The sequence below is a fragment of the Notamacropus eugenii genome, chromosome 5 (genome assembly GCF_028372415.1).
Source record: "Notamacropus eugenii isolate mMacEug1 chromosome 5, mMacEug1.pri_v2, whole genome shotgun sequence".
Lineage (NCBI taxonomy): Eukaryota > Metazoa > Chordata > Mammalia > Diprotodontia > Macropodidae > Notamacropus > Notamacropus eugenii.
The window spans coordinates 219,674,519-219,695,234 of record NC_092876.1 but is presented as its reverse complement, the minus strand read 5'-3'; the positions used below and the strand labels follow the sequence as shown (position 1 = coordinate 219,695,234).

At 37.3% G+C, this 20,716-nt stretch overlaps 1 protein-coding gene across 4 annotated transcripts in view; it reads left to right on the top strand.

The window, feature by feature from the left end:
• RBMS1 (RNA binding motif single stranded interacting protein 1) overlaps positions 1–20,716 on the top strand; it is a 257,959-nt gene that overhangs the window by 111,982 nt on the left and 125,261 nt on the right. For all 4 annotated transcript variants that reach the window (XM_072612138.1, XM_072612135.1, XM_072612136.1 and 1 more), the window contains exon 2: positions 12,284–12,459. In XM_072612138.1, the coding sequence (XP_072468239.1) occupies positions 12,284–12,459 (176 nt within the window). The remainder of the gene's footprint in view (positions 1–12,283; positions 12,460–20,716) is intronic.

Below are 20,716 nucleotides of genomic sequence, written 5' to 3'. Positions count from 1 at the left end.
AGTTCTAGAGCTGAAGAGGCTTTAGAGGTCATCTAGTCTAACCATCTCTTTTACAGATGAGGTAACAGACCCAGATAGGTGGAATGATGCATGTAGGGTTGTAAGAAAAGTAAAAGTCACAGTAAACTGGGAATTCAAGCTCAGGTTTCATGTCTCCAAGATCATTGTTTTCCACTGCAATATGATGCATCTGAGAATTGCATATTGTAATAGAAAGAGTACTAGTCTGGGAGCCAGGAAAGCTGGCTTCTAGACCCAACCTTATTATTAAATAGTTGTGTGATTGTGATCTTATTTTCCTTATTTTCCTCACTTGGGACCTTATTTTCCTCACTTGGAAAGTGACAATTACACTAGATCTCTGAGAATAACTTCTGACCCCAAAACAGTGACACATTGATTCCTTCCAGTTATGACATTCTCTGATTCTGTCCGCTTGTGAGTTCATTTTCGTTATTCTTCCTCTTAATGCTTCATTTTCTACTTGTAACTTACTTTTTACCAATTAGTTTCCTATACTGTCCTCTCTCTGTTTCCTGTCCCAGAGGTTTACTCTCCTTCCTTTCCCCCTCCCTTATTTGCCCTTCCCCCTTTATCTCCTTCCTCGCTTCTCCCTTCTACCTTCCTCTTTTACCTTTCTCCTCTCCTTTCACCCCTCTCTCTTCCTTTCTTAAATACAGCTCCATTACCAATTTTCTTCCACTCAAAGGGCTACCTAAAAAAGAGAACAAAGGAAACAAAGCCTTAAGCTAACCAGTTTGGGGATATTATTATTTTTTTTACTTTAGTTTTTAAAATCATTTGTTTTCAGTTAAAATAGTCTAAGGCTGAAAGATTCCCAAGGAGAATTATATTGATTTTTTTCAGTTAAAAAAAATTTGAAGTATTTTAAGCTCTTACCACAGTGCTATATTTAATTATTAATTGCATAATTTCTTTGCATTCTTTGGTTTAATAGATTTTGAAATTCAGTGAAACAGTTACTAAAATGTATAAAGAGCTATACAGATGTGTGCTCATGGAGGTATTATTTATTAATATCCAGACAGCAGGTCCCCATTCCTTTGGATTCCTAGATTTGACTATTACGAATACTTTCATTGCTTTGGGGCACAGGAAATGCCTGGGGTGCTAAGTGGTGTTCTCTCCTGCTGAGTTGGAAGAAAATAGTCGGTCCTGTTATCTGGAAGGTTGGCACACACAATGAAAACTTAAACTAGGAAAGTTAAAAGAGTAAACAGTCCTCAGATTTCTATTGCAATTCCCAAGGATGGTGTGGGGAAGAGGGTAAAGATGGTAGCTATAATGATGAGTCCTAACATGATGTATTCTCTTGATTAATAATAACATAGAGCTTTAGGGTTTGCAAAATACAAAATTTACATTTATATATAACTTTAAGGTACACAAAACAGTTTATATACTATCCCATTTGATATGAGGAAAATGACAGATCAATTTAGGAATACATTAAGTATTCATTTTTACAATTCATTTACATTAAGTAAATCATTTTTATTGCCTTGGTTGTGTAGACACACGTCCAGCAAACTTATCTTCCTAAAACACTAGTAGCTCCCTATTACTTCCAGGATCAAACAAAAATCCTGTTTTTTAAAGCTCTTCATAACCTGTTCCCTTCTACCTTTCCATTCTTTTACACTTTATTCTTTTCCACATTCTCTGTGAACTAATAATCCTGGCCTCCTTGCTTTCCTCACACAGATAGTCTCCTGACTGCATTTTCACTAGCTTTCCTTTTCTGCATAGAATTTCTCCTTCCTCATTTCCACCTCTTGGCTCCCCTGGATTCCTTCCAGTCTAAGCTAAAGTCTTATCTTATACAGGAAACCTTTCTCAGTCCCCCTTAAATGGTAGTGCGTTGCCCCTGAGATTACTTCAATTTATCTTGTATATATGTTATTTTTTATGTAGCTGTTTAAATGTCATCTCTCTAATTAGACTTTGTACTCCTTGAAATCAGGATTCTTTTTTTCTCACAACTTAGTACAGTGCCTAGTACTTAGCAGTCAGTCATTCAATAACTTACCTTCAGTGAAAACTATTACTAACGTTTTAGTTCACAGATATGGTTAATTTTGTTTTCTTCACATGAGACCCTATAGGAGTGGTTGCTGTTTGATTATGTACATTATCATTGGTTTACATGTTGATTATCTAGGCATTCTAGTAATAAAAATGAAGTAAATGCTTTGAGCAGAAGTAACCATGAGTAAATTCTTTGCCCAAATGTCTTATTTGTTTAGTTTGAATAAAACCAATTTATTTTCGTATTAGAAATAAAGTAAAATAAAAGACATCTAAAAACTGAGGGATATTACTTGTTTACGATTGGACTGAGGGATAGAGAGGTTCATAGAAAATTAGACAGTTTTGATTGCACAAAATTGCTGTTTTCATTGCAAAAGTTTTTGAGCATATAAAATGCAGCTAAAATCATTAGGGAAACACTTAGCTGGTAGTGAATGAAGGAAAATATTTACAATAACTTTCTCTGATAGAGATCTGATATCTAAGAAATAAAAAACTTATTCAAATATATAAGAAGAGTAACACCCTTGTAGATACAAGATTAAAGAATATGAACTGCTTCAAGAAGGCAGTTCTGAAAAGAAGAAAAGCAGTTTAACAATAACCATGTGAAAAACATACGTCAAATAATAAGGTAACACAAACTAAAATGACTCGCTCCTGTAAGATCGACAAAAATGACCTGGAAGTTCACAGGTGAAGGAGGGAATATGGGAGGTCAAGTGAAGCTGAGAATTACCGTTAACCATTCTGGAAATCAGTATGAAGCTCTACCCCTCCAGTCACTAAATTAACCTATCCTTTGACCCAGAGATATCACCATGAGGCATATGTCTCAAAGAGGAAAAGAACCCTTATGTACAAAAATAAACATAGCAGCACTTTTTGCGATATCAAAGAACTAGGAACTCACAGGTTACCCATCAGTTGGGGAATGGCTTGATAAATTGTGTTGTTTGAATGCAGTGGAATTGTGTCATAAGAAGTGATGAAAGAACAGATGCTGAGAAGACCTGTAAGAATGGAGTAGAATCAAAACAACTGACATATAATGACTACAACATTCTCTCTCTCTCCCCCCTTCTCTCTCTCTCCTCTCTCTGTCACACACACACACACACACACACACACACACACACACACACACATCTTTGAAAGACTTGAGAACTCTGATCAATGAATACAGTCACCAGACATGACTTGAGTGTTGAGGATGAAGCATTTTTCATACCTCTTGAGACAGTTAATAAGCTATAGGTTTATTAGAGGTGTAGACTAGAGATGTAGAATAAGACATAGGTTTTTGGATACAGCCAATATATCATCTGTTTTGTGTGACGTAGCCTAACTTATAACAGTGGCTAGGTTTTAATGCCTCCGAGGTACAGTGTCTCCAATCATAAACTTAAATTGTTTGGAGTTTGATGAAGTTGTGATGTGGTTGCTAAAGAATTGTAAAGGCTTCCATTAAAACTTGAGTGGTTTTGCCTTTCCATTCTAAATCACACCTTCCTAAAGTGCTGACTTCGGTTTTCAGCTAAAATGGACCCTCTTTGTAAATCGATTTCATTATTTGTTCTCTAATGAGAAGGTGTAGAGTAAAAAAGAGGGTAATTGTGTAGCATAAGAATTAAGCATGTGGTCTTACCAGAACACAACACTTGTTTGATTTTACTTTTATTTATATATGAAGGCATTTGTGGGAAGATTTGCTAATTGATGATTCAAAACATGGCATTTAAATATCATAATTCAACAGAGGAGAATTTCTGTACTTTTAGTTGAGGCAAGTCAGTGTGAGGAGGTGAGGTCCAGGCCCCAAGACAGCAGGGCAACTCCTCCCAAAATGGAATTTTGGATTAGTCATCAACAAACAAGATAACCACCTTGAAATTATTGACTTTGATTTATTACTTTTAATTCAATATAAGAAAAAAAATAGTTGAAATGTTACTGATACATTCTTGTTTTAATGTCTATATTATTAATTTATATTAATTTGTATTAGTCACTTAGATGATTTTTTAAGTGCTTGTGTGAATTTTCCAATTTTCCTCTTTGTGATAGAAGTAAATCTTTTGGTAGTAGATAATTAATTGAATTATCATTATTATTTTTAATCTGAAACATTTCACTGCCTCTGTCTCCACTTCTGTCTCCAAATCCTGCCAGTTTTTCTTTTTCAAAATACTGGATCAAAATATGACTTGAATCTCATAGAATTGTACAACCTTTGGGCTAAAAGGGCCATTTTTGGACTTCTAATGTCTTTCTCTTTTGGTTTCTTCAGAATTTTTAATATGTTTCTTTATGTGGTTATACAAATGATGGACCCACCAAAAGTGCAGTTATGTTGAGCTGGGTTTTTGTCATGATCATTTTAGACAGAAGTGTTCAGATAAAGGAGATGTAATATTGCTCTATAAAAATATTATTTAGTGCAAGGCCAAAATGATTTAAGGAAATGTACAACTTGAGAAGATGTATGATAGGATATTTTATACTTATTATCTCCTTTCTCTTTGAAGTGAAGTTTGGATAATGGATCCCCTAGCAAAAAGGCAAAGGAATTGAGGGGTTTGAGCAGAAAAAGACTGGAAAAGACTGCGGTATCAGTTATCAGTCAGTAGATATTTACTGAGTCCTAATATGTGCAAAGCTTAGGAGGCTTATAAATGTTATGCTTTGAAATGTTTGCAATAGGGCTATTGTGTGGTACATGGTAAATATTTTTTCTTCATTCCTGATGAGAAAAGAAAAATAGGAGAAATAGATTCAGAAAGTTTTTGTGTGTATTTAATTCTGACTCTGATTGATGCAGCTGAAGTCCAAGGGTTGTAAGGCATACAAGAGATTAATATACAGCTGAGTTTGTCAGCCTGACGGTTGGTCTAGTTTTGGTCAAATCTCTTCATAGCAGGTTGCAGTTAGTCATTTTGATAGGAGTTTAAGACAGATGGAAGTAGTTCAGGAAGGTGTAGGATGTGAGGAAAGCTATAAAGGTCATACAGAGTATAGTTTTTATTAGAATTTAGAGGTAGAAGGGACTTTAGAAATTATCTAGTTTCATTATTTTTACAAATGAGCAAATTGAGACCCAGAGAGGTTAAATGGCTTCCCTAAAGTTACAGAGGTAGTAAGCAAAGCCCAGATCTGAGTCCAGGTCTCCTGAACCCACAGTGTGTGCTTTTCTTACATTAGAGAGAGGCCTGAATGCCAGGTTAAGGAGTTTGGGGATTTCTATTCTTTAAGCAATAGAATGAGGAGTGGAATGAAATGAACCAACCTCTGCATAAAGAAAGCGAATCTAGCAGTGTGAGATGATGCTGATAATAATGATAATTCAGCATTTATGTAGATATAACACTTTAAGTTTTTCATAGTGTTTTCCAAATATTTATTTAAACTTACCATCACAACAACCTTGACAGGTATGTGGTATTATGTCCATTTTGCAGATGAAGAAACTGGGCAGACAAAGATTAAGTGACTTACCCAGGATCTCACAGCTAATAAGTATCTATGGTAAGATGTGTACTCAAGTTTTCCTGACTCCAAGTTCACTGCACCACCCAACTTACTGTTTATCAGGCTTTCTTAATTGTCAGGTGGGTAGGATCAGTAATTTGAGGCAAATCACTGCGCCGATAGAATCAAGGAACTTGGCCACTGATATGATGTGAGAGAAAGGGTCAAAGTTGACACCAAAGTTTTAAATGCAAAGTATAGAGTATAGTACTTTTGACAGAAATATGGAAGTCAAAATGAGGAGCAAGTATTGGGAAAGAGAAGTTCAGTTTTAAATATATTGCCTTTAAGATGCTTGAAGCCTATATAGGTAGAGGTGTCAATGAGCTATTTGTAGTACAGGGCATGAGATCACAAGAGAAAGACCTAAACTTAAGAAAACTCACACAGAGATGATGATTATAATAGTAGCGTGTATGAGATTTGGTCACATCTTTTGTCTTCCCTTATGAAACCATACTCTTCATCTGCATTTTCCCCACCAGTCCCTGGATCCCTCAGTTCTCTCTCTGGCCAGCTCCTCCTCGCTAGCCCAGCTCAGAACTTCTCAATGTTCAGCTGGCTGCACTATAGTCCTCTGGGACTTCTGGGACCTCTTCCCAAGGTCCCTTTATCCCTTTTCTAATTCTGGCTGCCCTACCCCTTCTCCTTCCCCCTGCTTTTCAGGTTCTTTTGTGTGTTGTCTTCCCCTGTTCAATTATAAGCTTCTTGAGGATGGAGACTGGCTCTTTTTTCATAATTGTATCCGCAGTGCTTCTCAGTGATACCCTGTAGGTATTTAATAAATGTTTATTGACTGGCTCCTTTTTCCTCTTTTCCTCATCTTGATCCCCTGTTGATCCAATTCAGCTCTGTACTATTCTCCTTTCTTGAATCCCTGCCCTCCCTTACTCTATTGACAGTTAGGTCCTGCCAAGCTGTAGCCTTGAATTACTCAAATCATTCAGTGTCTTCATTTCTACACACATGCTGCTGAACAAAGATGGGGAAAATCATGCAGCCACATATTTCATGGGATTGTTTTGAGGAGAAGACTTTGTGATCTTTGAAATGATTTGTAAATGTCTTCAGGAAGTGTCAGTGACTCCGTTACATGTAGGTCAAAATAGTAATTTCTGCCTTTGGCCTTGAAAGCTTTTCACAGTGTTGTATTCGTACATCTTTGTAGAGAGGTTTCACGTTACTTCCCTATGTACATGCTCTGGATTTAACCTAAATCTTCTTACTTACTGTTCCCCTACATAAGACATGTCTTGAGACAGCTGGGTGGTTCAGTGGGTGGAGTGCTGGGCCTTGGGAGCCAGGAAGACCTGAGTTCAAACCCAGCCTCAGACACTTATTAGCTGTATGATCCTGGACTAGTCACATAACCTCTTCCTACTTCAGTTTACTCAGTTGTGAAATGGGGATAATAATAGCACCAGCCTCAAGGTTGTGAGGATCAAATGAGATAATATTTGTAAAGCACTAGCATGGTGCCTTGCACATAATAGGCACTTAATAGATGCTCATTTCCTCCACTATTTCCTGCGTTTTGCACAGATCCCTCCCACCCCCATACCGTGAATGTTCTTCCTTCTCACCCTTCCTCCAAGATTCTATTCAAATGTCAGCTCATTACACAAGGTCACCCTAATGCTCAACCCCTTCCAAGTTACTAGTGTTCTTCCTTCACTCTTCCCACACTAAATTACTTTGTAAATATGCTATATTCACTTAACTGTGAATGTATATTCCTGATTATTATACAAGATCCTTAGGACCTGAACTTTCGCCTTTTCATTTCTGTTTCCAGTTCTTAGCACTGGAACTGACTTTGTCTGTGAATCTGTTGATTTAGAGCAGTTTGACATCTGTCCCAATTTCATAATCTTAAGTTTGCTTGGGGACCTAAGAAGGTAAGTGACTTTCTCAAGGTCACTTGTATGTATCTGAGGCAAGACTTAAACCCAGCTCTTTCTGGCACTTTAAGTGACTCTCTACTTCATCTTTCACATGATACCTGGCATATAGAAGTTATATAATAAATGCTTGTTAAGTTATTACTGCCCTCTTTAACAAAATACTTGCATGAATATGGAGGAGTTTGGTCATAGTATCATAGATCTAGAAGGGACCTAAGAGACTGTTTAGCTCAATTCCCTCATTTACAGATGAAGAATTATGATCATGGAAAGAAGATTCCTTTAGAGGTAGAAAGAAGGAATTGGATAATGTAGGACCAGATTGAATGGTAAAAAGGAATATTCAAATATGGATAACTCAAGGAATGGAGTATTCTGATGATCAGGATGTTGTAGACTGAGAGTGAGGGTGTAAGGGAGTGAGCAGAATGCTTAGAAGAAACTGTTAATAAAGACCAAGAAGGCTGTAGTAGACGGTTGAGAAGAACACAGACAGCATAAATATGTGGTATAAAGTCAGACTAAGCAAGAGTACTTTTACAGCAAGGTTTGGTTTTTTGTTGTTGTTTTGATTTGTTCTACAAAATGAAAGTTAAGTGTGTCTTACATATTCTTTTTTTTAATATATAATTTATTTATTTTTCAGTTCTCCCCATCTTTCCGCACCCCCCACCCCAGGACAGCTCGCATCCCATCCATCTCTTCTTCCATTCCGTCCTCCCTTCTATTACCAACCCTTCTTCCATCTTCCTTCCCCTCTATTTTCCTGTAGTGCAAAATAGATTTTTATACTCTATTGCCTGTACAGCTTAATTTCCAGTTGCATGCTAAAACAATTTTTAACATTCATTCTTAAAACCTTGAATTCCATATTCTCTCCCTCCCTCCGCACCCACCCTCATTGAGAAAACAAGCAATTCAATATAGGTCATTCATGTGTAACAATGCAAAGCACTTTCATAATATATTTATGTTGTAAAAGACTAACCACATTTCCCTCTGTCCTATCCTGCCCTTCATTTATTCCATTCTCTCCCTTGACCTGTCCTCCCACAATAGTGTGTGCTTCTGCTTATCCCTTTCCCCAATTTGCTGTCCCTTCTGTTATCTTCCCTCTCCTATCCCCTTCCCCCTTGCCTTCCTGCAGGGTAAAATAGATTTCCATATCCAATTGAGTGTGTGTTACTCCCTCCTTAATCCAAATGAGAGGAAGGTTCAATTATTTCCTTTCATCTCCCCCCCTTCCTCTCCATTGTAAAAGCTCTTTCTTCCCTCTTTCATGTGAAATGATTTACTACATTCTATCTCTCCCTTTCTCTTACCTCCTAGTACATTTCATTCAACAGTAAATTTTATTTTTTTAGGTATTCACCTTTCATATTAAGCTCACCCTGTGCCGTGTGTGTGTGTGTGTGTGTGTGTACACACCCATGTACATATACATACCTACACATATATAATATATACATACATACATACCCATACACACCTACATATATATATTCCCTCTAACTATCTTAATACTGAAAAATGTCTCATGTGAGTTACAGATAACATCTTTGCATGTAGAAATGTAAACAGTTTAACTTTAATGAATCCCTTAAGGCTTCTGTTTCCTGTTTACATTTTCATGTTTCTCCTGATTGTTGTATTTGAAAGTCAGATTTTCTATTCAGCTGCGGTCTTTTCAACGAGAATGCTTGGAAGCCTTCTATTTCATTGAAATTCCACTTTTCCCCCTGTAGTATTATACTGAGTTTTGCTGAGTAGGTGATTTCTTGGTTTTAATCCTATGTTCTTTGACCTCTGGAATATCATATTCCAAACTCTTCGATCCCTTAATGTAGAAGCTACTAAATCCTGTGTTATCCTGATTGTATTTCCATAACACTCGAATTGTTTCTTTCTGGCTGCTTGTAATGTTTTCTCCTTGATCTAGGAACTCTGGAATTTGGCTGCAATATTTCTAGGAGTTTTCCTTTTGGGATCTCTTTTAGGAGGTGATTGGTGAATTCTTTCCATTTCTGTTTTACCCTCTGGGTCTAGAATATCAAGGCAGTTTTCCTTGATAATTTCTTGGAAGATGATGTCTAGGCTCTTTTTTTATCATGGTTTTCACATAGACCAATAACTTTAAAATTATCTTTCCTGGATCTATTTTCCAGGTCATTTGTTTTTCCAGTGAGATATTTCACATTGTCTTCTATTTTTTCATTCTTTTGGTTTTGTTTTATAATTTCTTGATTTCTTATAAAGTCACTTCTATTTCTATTCTAATTTTTAAAGAAGTATTTTCTTCAGTGAACTTTTGAACTTCCTTTTCCATTTGGCCCATTCTGCTTTTTAAGGCACTCTTCTCCTCATTGACTTTTTGGACCTCTATTGCCATTTGGGTTAGTCTGTTTTTACAGGTGTTATTTTCTTCAGCAAGTTTTTGGGTCTCCTTTAGCAAGCTGTTGACTCACTTTTCATGATTTTCTTGCATTGCTCTCATTTCTCTTCCCAGTTTTTCCTCCACCTCTCTTATTTGATTTTCAGAATCCTTTTTGAGCTCTCCCATGGCCTGAGACCATTGCAAATTTATTTTGGAGGTTTTGGATGTAGAAGACTTGACTTTAATGTCTTCCTCTGATGGTGTGCTTTGTTCTTCCTCACCTGAAAGAATGGAAGAAAATACTTTTTCACCAAGGAAGTAACCTTCTATAGTCTAATTTTTTCCCTTTTTTGGACATTTTCCCAGCTAGTTACTTGACTTTTGAGTCCTTTGTCAAGTGGAGGGTATACTCTAGAGACCTGTAAGTTCTCAGTTCCTCCAAGGTGGCACAATCAAGGGGGAGGAGTTTACTCCTCTCCTGCCCTGTGGTGTGGTCTGTGAGCAACCACAAGCACTCTTTTCTGCCCTGGAACTGTGAGTAGAATTCTTTCTCCACAGCCATCACCAGCTCTACCATGCCAGCTAGGGCTCTTCCTCACTCCAGAATCACTACTCAGGACTGAGATTGAAATCAGTCACTTGATTTCCCCAGGGTCTTTAGGCAGAGGGCTCTAAAAGTGGATGTTGCTGCTCCCTGGGGTCAGGGCTGGGGCCTCATCACTCCCCTCTCACCCAGGTGAAAGATGTTTCTTACTGACCTTTGAAACTGTTTTTGGCATTTGTGGGTTGAGAAATCTGAGAACAGCAGCAGCTACTTGTGATTCCGTGCCCTGAAGCCTGCTCCAGTCCTGTGCATGCTTTTGCAGCATGGCCAAGACTGGACTGTACTCTGCTCTGAACCCGGTGCAATAGCCCTTTCCTGTCTGTCTTCCAGGCTATGTTAGGCTGGAAATCTGTTTCACTCTGTCAATTTGTGGCTTCTGCTCATCTAGAATTTTTTTAGAGTCATTTTTTACAGGGAGTTATGGGGAGAGAGCTAGAGTAGGTCTGTCCTTCTACTACATAATCTTGGCTCCACCCCTGCATTGTATATTCTTCAGTTATTTGTACTAACTACTGTTGCTATTACTATTGTTAGCTAACATAAAGCACTTTAAAATTTTCCAAGTACTTTCAAGATATTATCTCATTTGATCTTCACAACAGTTCTGGGATGTAGGTGCTATTATTATCTGCATTTTATGGAAGAAATTGATCAGACAGAGGTTATACGTGACTTGCCCAGGGTCATGTAGCTAGTAGGTGTCTTGAGTCAGGAGTTGAACTCAGGTCTTTGGGTTTTTATCCCCTGAGCTACCTAGCAGCCAGAAAGAGAATTGCTAGAAAAAAAGACTGGAATTTATATTATGAATTTGAACTTTTTTTTCTTGGAAGTTAAGTGAACTTATGTGGAGTGTTAGGGAGATGGCAATTTCTCCACCTGTCTGAAGCTGCTAGCATTTTTTGCTAATTAACTTGAGACTTGGGGTGGCTCACATGCCTTGGCAGCATAAACTACTTGGGAATTCCTTAAAATTCTTTAGAGAAGCTCAGGGTCAGTAGAACTTGCTAGCAATACAGTCCAGAGAGGGTTTGGAATGTGGACGATTTCAGATATTCTTCCTGGGTGCCTGCTGAGTGTAAAACTTCATTGGGTCCTGGGCTTTGTTCTTCGTAATAGTTGTATTTGTCTCTGAGAGAGAGGCCCAGGCTTATTGCCAACTACAACAAAGTTCTCACAAGTTACATTTCACAAGTTTAGCTAGATTTGAGGGGGTGAGGGGAGTGGGAGGTAGAAAGTTAGCAGAACTGTGAACCATCTCCAGATGTCTGAATGATGTTGTATTCTTGACATGGAACTAGATGAACCCTTAGTGGTGGTAGAAATTGACCTTCTGTTAAAGTGAACAGCTTCAAAATTATCCCTAAATCATCTAATTTTAGATATTTTTTTTTAATTTTCATTGCATAGTCACTTGAAAAGTTAAAAAGGAATCTTATTTTTAAATTTTATTTTAGCTTCATGCAAGTAAATTAAATCTGAGTTTCAATATACATAGATATCATATTATATAATAAGTGAGTTCCTGAAAATGTATATCAGTATTTTATAGTTGAATTACATGTTTGAAGATATTAAAGGAACTTGGTATTAGGTTTCTTACAGTGAATAACTCTGTGAAGTGAGTACTCCATTGGTTAACGTATGTACATCCTGATGTCCACAGCCACATTTTTTTAAAGTTGAAGTATACCTGTATTTCAAAGGTGATAAAACTCTTGAAGATAGAAATTAAATGATCCTTGTACCTTCACTGTAATCATTGCTACGTTTCTTCTAATTTTTATTTTCTAGGTTCTAACATGCTACTTTCTAATTTTCCAGCAGTCTATTGTGCCAGCCCACCCAATGGCTCCTCCCAGCCCCAGTACCACCAGCAGTAATAACAACAGTAGCAACAGTAGCAGCTCAGGGTGGGATCAACTAAGCAAAACAAACCTTTATATCAGAGGACTGCCTCCCAACACCACAGATCAGGACCTGGTGAAACTTTGTCAACCGTAAGTGTTTGCTTTTAAACGTTTTGGAAATCATGATAAAGATAAAAAGTATATGATGAAAGTTGTTGGTTGGAGGTTGTATTTGGATACTACAAGCACATAATAGCAAAAGGACTTCCATATTTTTAGCCATCGTGTCTGTTACTTCAATTAGTATTTGATTCTTTTGTTGTCCAGTTGTTTCAGTTGTGTCTGACTCTTCATGACCCCATTTAGGGTTTTCTTGACAGAGATACTAGAGAGTGGTATGCCATTTCCTTCTCCAACTAATTTTACAGATAAGGAAACTGAGGCAAAGAAGGTTAAATGACTTACTTAGGATAACACAGCTATTACATATTTGAGGTCAAATTTGAACTCAGGTTTTCCTGACTCTAGGCTCTATCCATCTAGCTGCCCCTAGTATTTGATGCTATGATATTTCAAAATAATAAAATAGGTTTATTACAATGGAAAAGCTTCTTTGTTTAGAGCAACTTCCTTAAAAGTTTTCTGTGTTGGAATGCAGAAAGTGCAGATATCTAGCATTTTGAGTTTTGATTTCAGCACCTCATTTTATGTGAGGTTCAAAGGAATTATAGAATTGGAGTCCTAAGTGACTTGGAAGTCCATCTGGTCCAACACTGTCATTTTACAGATGAGGAAACAGAAGTCCAGAGAGGTTAGGCAGTTTGTTCTAAGTTGCATAGGCAGTAAGTGACTCAGGTAGGATTTAAACCTAAGTCCTCTGACTCCAAATCCAGTCAGCTTTTCTCTCCCCTATTCCATCTCCTCCAGCCCTTTCCTTCCATTCATCATGAAGCAGTGCGTCCCCATCCCATACCATGGTAGCTTGAGTAAAATACTTCATTCTACTAGTAGGCCTGATTGGATTAGCTTCTCTTTAGTGTCCCTTGTGCTTTATTGGTCTAGTTTGTTTCCTTTCATCCTTTAGGCAATGGAAACTCATATGTCCCCATGCTGAGCCATATGGTTATGTGTGCATCCAGCCACATAGGCATGTGCACATTTAGAGAGAGATATAAAATAAATATTTTGCTAATGTTTTTGAGGAAGAGACACTTTATATATTAGTTTCTCAGAGTTTTATTAAGCAAGAGGGAGAAAAAAATTAAAGCAAAGAGCCCGAAGCATAAAGTATTACATAACGCCTGAAGACACTACAATATAAAAAAATGGCATCAGATTTTAAAATGTGTTTAAAAATACAGCAAGCTGAGATAAGGATATATGTTAAAATATTTAAATATGAAGCAAAAGACATTTTTAAGTGTTGTAGCTGTGAAAAATACTTTCTAATAGAGTTTCCCATTCCATGATGAAGAAAAATTCTCATGTGAGGATTTTGATTTGCAACTACAACAGAATGTGGTATAGGTAGAAAGTGCACTGGATTTTCATTCAAAAAATCTGAGTTAGAAGAAGATCATTTAGCTTCTTTGGGCCACAATATTTTAATCTGTAAAATGATTGGGTTTGACCTAGATTAGGAATTCTTAAACTTTTTTGTATTCTCAGAACAATGTTTTTAAATGCATAAAATAAAATATATTATTACAAAGGAAGCCAATGATACCCAAGATACAGTGTTCAAAGCATTAAAAAAACAAATTACAAATCACCAGATAAGATGTCCTTTACAGTTCTTAAGTTCAATAATTTTCTGTGGTTTTCACAGCATTTTTCTTGTTAGAAAACTGTAACTGTTTCTGGGATCAGGGAACCTGGGTTCATATTCCATCTGTGTCACTACCTATCTGCATGATCCCAGGCAAATCTTTTTATCTCCCTAGGTCTCAGTTTACTCATCTCTAAAGTGAAAGGATTAGACTAGGTAGGCTCCTTCCAGCTTTAGATTCATGATCCTATGAAATCCTGCTTTGTTGTTCTTCTTGTTAACAATTCATAATAATTATGCAGTAACTTCACATTTTATGTCCTCTGCAACTTGGATCGTATTTCCAGACAAGGACACCTGGCTGTCATAACTTGTGTTCATTTGTTTCTGGTGATCTTTTTGAGAGCTAAGGGATCAATTCAAAAATGCAGTTACATGAAGATCTTTCTATGTCTTTACTGTGTTATTCTTTTAGGATGGCACCCTTAGCTCAGTGGCCAGTGTAATAATAATACCTTAGGGAATGCCTCTGAAAGCAAATCAGACTCCTGGGTGTCTCTCCTTGTGTGTTGTGCCAGGCATGAGGTCGAGGGAACTTTGCCAAGTGCTCTATACCCTCTATCATAGTTCTTCAGACCACAGAAATCTTGTCTGCTCTTGACTCCGCTCTGGCAGCATCTTATCCTCTGGCAGCATAATAACAGGTAGATAGGATACCATAAAGTCCAATAAATCAAAAACAGAACTGCAAAGACAAGGAAATAAAACAGTCAACTAGCACTTATTAGACACCTACTGGGTGTCAGGCACTATGTTAAACTGGGAGTACAAAGAAAAGCAAAAAAACCCAAACTAATCCATGTTTTTCGGGAGGTTGTTTAAAAAGTTATGAGAGTTGGAGAAAGGGAAGTGGACATAAGAAAAATAAATTACTTCCCCTAAGGATTTTTATGTTATATGAATTGAATTAATAATATCCAATAGAGTCACTCAAATTTAGCCTCTGTCAGAGACTGATCAATCAGTTATGCTACAAACATTTATTAAATGGGTAGAGTGGCTTTGCATCGTAATTGTCTTCCTAAAAAGTTGCTTGAAAATTAAACATTCATGAATTAAGTCATTTTTTAATATCCCAGAATGGTTTATGATTTAATACCAGACATTCATAACATTAATTTTTCTTTAAAAAGAGTTCCTTCATTATTATCATCAACAACATTATTCATTGATCTCATACTCATGATATTTTTAAGCTTTGTGAGCATTTACAAGTGAAGGCTGCCTTGTCTGCTACCTCTGAGTAGTTGCTGTCATTCTTATGCCCTCCATGTGCTAGAATACTGGCTCCCAAGTGCCTAGCAGAATTGCTAGCAGAAACTTGAGAAAGAAAGGGGAGAGGTTTAAACTGAAGGAAAGCAGAATTTTAAAAGGGGGATAGCCCATCTCAATTTGAAAGAACTTTCTGGAGGTCTTCCTAGGAATTTAAAAATTGGATTCTGTGTGATGCCTTTCCAAAGAAGTACATTTGGACCTATCCTTTGGTGTGTCAGGATACCAGCAGATTGCTACGGTCTTCCTGGCTGTCTTTATACCATGAGGCCTGTATTCTATTCATCATCCTCATCTCTTCCTGTAATATAATATTAAACCCCTCCCCAAATCCCTTGATGGGTGAATGCCTGGAACTGGACTCCTCTATGTCAACTTCCAGTCAAAGCCAGAACATGCTGTCAATCATCATACCTCGGTGCTCCCCACTTTCCAGCTCCACTTTATGTGTTTTCTTACCTCATTAGAATATGAGCTAGTGAGTATCTAAGTAGGATTTGAGCCCAGGTCTTCCTCACTTGGAGGCCAGTATTATATATACTACACCACACTATCAACATTTATTAGACAACTAGCATGTCTAGCATGTTAGACAGCAGGCATATATACGGAGATGAAAAAATTACATAATCCTTGTACTAAAGGAGGTTACAGTTTAATGTGGGAATATGACAAATACTCAGAACAGTAGACTTTCACAGAGACAAATAAGAGATGCAAACAAATCATATAGGTAAATCTTCTCTTCTTAACACTGCTATCACTCTGGTGCCCATTATCTGCCTGCTTCACCTCATACTGACTTGTGCATCTGCCTTCTTGCAGTCTCTCCCCTCTCCAGTCCATCCTCCACTCAGCTACAAAATTGATTTTCCTAAGGCACAGGGCTGATCTTGTGTCCTTACTCTACTTAATAAGTTCCAGTGACTCCCTCTTGCTTCGAGGGTCAAATATAAAATCATCTGTTAGATGTTCGATGTCCTTTATCATCTAGCCATCTCCTACCTTTCCAACCTCCATGTACTCTTTTTTCCAGTGATACTGACTTTCTTGCTTTCCAAGAACAAGATTTTCCATCTCTTAGCTCCAGGCATTTTCTCTGACTATCCTTTATGCCTGGAATGTTATCCCTGTTAATTTCAACCTTCTTTTAAGCCCAAATGAAAATTAATTATTTCCTATTTATTATTTATCATTCCTATTGGTTATTTCCTTATTATCCTTTATGTAGTTTATTTTTACATATTGATTTGTTGTCTCTTTCATTAAATTGTGAACCTCCTTGAGGGGAAGAACTATCTTGACTCTTTTTGTATCTCAGGGCTTAGCACAGTGCCTCGCACTTAATAAAATTTTTTTGATTGATTGTTAAACTTAGAGAAGGGGGAAGATCTTTTTGAAGTGACACCTGAACTATAATTCTAGGGGAACAGAGAAATTTTAATGGGAAATACATTTCAGATATGGATAGAAGTCTTCACCAGTGCTTAGAGGTGGAGAGTGAAGAAAGAGTTTAAGGAATGGCCAATAAATTTTTTTGGTAGGAATGTAAGTAGTATGAATAGAAGGGAGAATTGTATGCATTAAGACTGGAAAACTAAACTGTCCTGAAATGCTAACATCAGAGTTTTTTTTTAGACATGTGGAAGAAAGGCTCCCAGAAGAGATCTGGATTTCTAGATTTGTGAGGCAATTTCATGGAGATGATAATTGAAGTCACTGAAGGAAAGCAGAGTTAAGGGCATAGCATCTTGGGAGACACCCACACTTAGGATGTAGGAAGAAAATGGTGAATAAGCCAGTTAGGGAGATTGAGATGTAGCCGTCAAAAAGGTAAGAAAACCAAGAGAAAGAATAGAGGGTATGTAAAAGGAGAAAATGGAAAACAGTATTAAATGGTGCCAAAAGGTCAAGAATGATAGCGACTGAGAAAAAGACAATCAAATTTGGCAGTTCTGGTCATTGGTGACCTCAGAGAGTACAGTTTTATTGGAGTGGTAGCATTAGAAAGATTACAAAAGTATCAAATATGAATGAAGAAGATGGAGTAAATGTACACTGTTCTTTCCAGAAATTCATAAATGAAAGGGAGGAGAGAGAAATAATGTGAGGAAGTATGGTGCAGGGGAAAAGAGCAATGACCTGAATTTGAATAGGGGCTCTTACTCTCTGTGTGATCTTGGCCAAGTCACACCCTTTTTGGGCCTCAGTTGCTAATCTATAAAATGTGGGAGTTGGACTAAGGGAGGTTCCTTCTAGCTCTAAATTAGGGGTTCTTAACCTTGGGTCCATGAACTTGTGTTTTTTTAATGAACTTGCTTTTTAAAAAAATATATGCCTCAACATGATTGATTTCCTTTGTAATCCTGTGTATTTTGCCTTATACATTTAAAAAAAATCATTCTGAGAATGGGGTGTTTGGCTTCACTAGATGTCAGAGAAGTTCATGATACAAAAAAGGTTAAGAAACCTGGTCAAAATATATGATCTTGTGATGATATCTTGAGGAGAGAAAGGCAGGGTTTGGGAAAGGTGGTTTATTTATGTTTTTGCTATCTTTTTGTGATGGGGAGACTGAGAGGGATTGAGGGTGAGAAAGAATGATCAATGGAGCAAGGTACTGGAGGAGGTGGTGGAGTGGAGAAGGCTGCCATTAAGGACACTGTTCTGGTGGTTTTGGCAAAGAGGAAGGTCACCTCACCCTCTTGAGTTGGAAGTGCTGAGGATGGGCACCCCATTTTTGGCCTTAATCTTCAAGTGGTCTTTTGCTAAGAGATGTGGTGGGGATTGGGGTACATTTTGGGACTTAAAGAGAAAGTTTAGAATAGCCACTATGGGAGGTACAGTAAGGAATGATAGGGAATTGATTGGATGAATACAATAAATGAGAAGTTTGATTTAAGATGTTTGAGGGTGGTGTTAACATCTTGTAGTTTTATACTCCATCATTCCTACCACCATGATGGAAGCTTGTTGATTTTTTTAAAGTATTTCCTACTGACTTGAAATAACAAAGAATATCATTTTAGTAAATGGTGCATGTCTTTTTTCAATGAGTTACGTAGTGTTTTCTTATAAACATATTTGTTTCTTGTCAAATCTTTTATGTAATCTCTGGATTATTGAGGTCAATGGTAGGTTCTTCTTGCTTGGAGACCTTTAGGATAGGCAACCCAAATAAGAGAATTTTGACATTAGGAAGGAACAGCAGCCATCTGGTCTGGGCAGAGTAAAAAAAAATCGCTTCTATAACGTACCCGATGAGTGGTCATTCGTATTTTGCTTGAAGACCCCTAGGGTTGGTGAAACTACTCCCTCCTGAACTAGTCCACTTCACTTTTTGGTAGATCTAATCTTATTAGATCTTTTACCCAATGAATCAAGTTACTTTTCTTATCTATAGTGGTTTAAATATCAGGTTGGCTGTAGATGGACAGCTATAGCTAAAATGTACTAGGTCTATCCTTTTTATCATATTAAAAAAGAGCTGATTCTTTTTTGAACATTTGGGTTTTTTCCTACATTTATCTTTTGATTGCATTGTATGGAATTGTTGTCCATATGTAAGGGGTGTGTGTGTGTGTGTGTGTGTGTGTGTGTGTGTGTGTGTAAAATGATTTTCAGCATATTCTAGCAATTAATCTTTTGTGATGTTTCAGAGAAACTTAATTCATCTTGTAGTTGGTTATTTTTCTTGAAAATCGATTACTATCCGATTAAAACCTGATTATCCAACTGATTTTCTAGTATTTTAAATTACAGTTCAAGGGTAATTTCTTCTGTTTTTTATGTTATTGTTATTATTGCATATTTGCATAGTATTTTATAAGTTTTAATGCTTTCTGCTTCAAATAATAGCATATGTTTATACAGGGTTATTTAGTTATGAGGGATTTAATGAGGGATTGTGTTGCAGCAACCTCATGAGATAAGAAGATCTAATAGAATCCTTTTTATAAGTGTGTAAACTGAGGATCAGAGTAGCTGAGTGATTTAGATGCTAATAAGTAGAGAAACTGCTACCCCAGCCTCTTAACTTCTGGTCCAGGGTTATTTCCACTATATCATGATCTATTTAATTGTACTGTCTTAGCTTAGGGTTTGCCAGGGAGAAATTTAACCCTCTCAGGTGATAGACTCATAGCTCTTGAACTGGAAAGGACTTAGAGTTCATTTAGTGCAGTTGGAGAAGCTGAGGCTCCATCTAGTCACAGCTGAGGGTCCAAATAGCTTAAGAACTTGTCCCACATTGTTATTTAGTTAATGTCCACAAAGTCTCTTGGAACTCTGGAGTTGTGTGCAACCAAATTGAGGAACACTACTAAGTAGCCAAGAACACTTCAGTAGTTTTCCTTTTATTCAAAGTTGACATGTTATCTGATGCTTACTAAAAAGTGTACAATTCTGAATAAAGTAAGAAACCAATAAATACCTATTTACTGCCTAGTAGGTAGGTAGGTAATACTGTAGTGGTCTTATTCATAATTTTACTTGGTGAAGTTTTGAAGTTAATATTTCTATAATCTGGGTGGTTGTGAGAAAGCATTTTTTTTTAAAGCTGTAATACAGCAATTCATCAAGGATCTGTCATTATATCTGTGGCTTGCTTCCACCATTGATAGATCACAACCTCTCTATAACTCAGTAGATGGTCTGGGGCTGGGCTCAAGCATTCATCACCTTCAAGTTGACATGGTAAGGAGATCCTTAAACCCCAGAAACAAAGCCTTTTCATCTTAATATGAACATGCCTCAGCCTGCATGCTGCTGCTGTGGATGTCAGAAGTCCTGCGTCACCTATAAAAACCTATGATTTCCTTAATAGAAAGAACTCCTGGAGGAAGAAGCTCCCTCAGCTGATGCAGGTGGCACCTTCTCTGCAACTTCTTGTCCTAGAGAGTCACTTAGAGCACTGAAAAGGTAGATGACTTGTGAAGTCTCACAACTAGCGAATATCAGAGAACTGAATGGCCAGGTCCTCTTATTAGCAGGCCAGTTCTCTTATCTCCTATGCTACACCATGTTGCCTCTTGTAAACTGTAAAGCGCTGTATAAATAGGGATGATTCTTTTCCATTTCTGCCTATGGAAATCCATCCCCTTCAATACCACACTCAAGTGCTACCTGCTCCATGGAGACATCCCTGATCCAACTAGTTAGAATGGATTTCTTCCACTTTAAATTTCTCAAAACCCTAAACACATACATACACATGTATGGCAACACTCTGTATATTTCTTCATCCTAGAGGGCAGACAGTGTTTCATTTTTTATCTTCACATATCCAGTACCTAACACAGTGTTTGG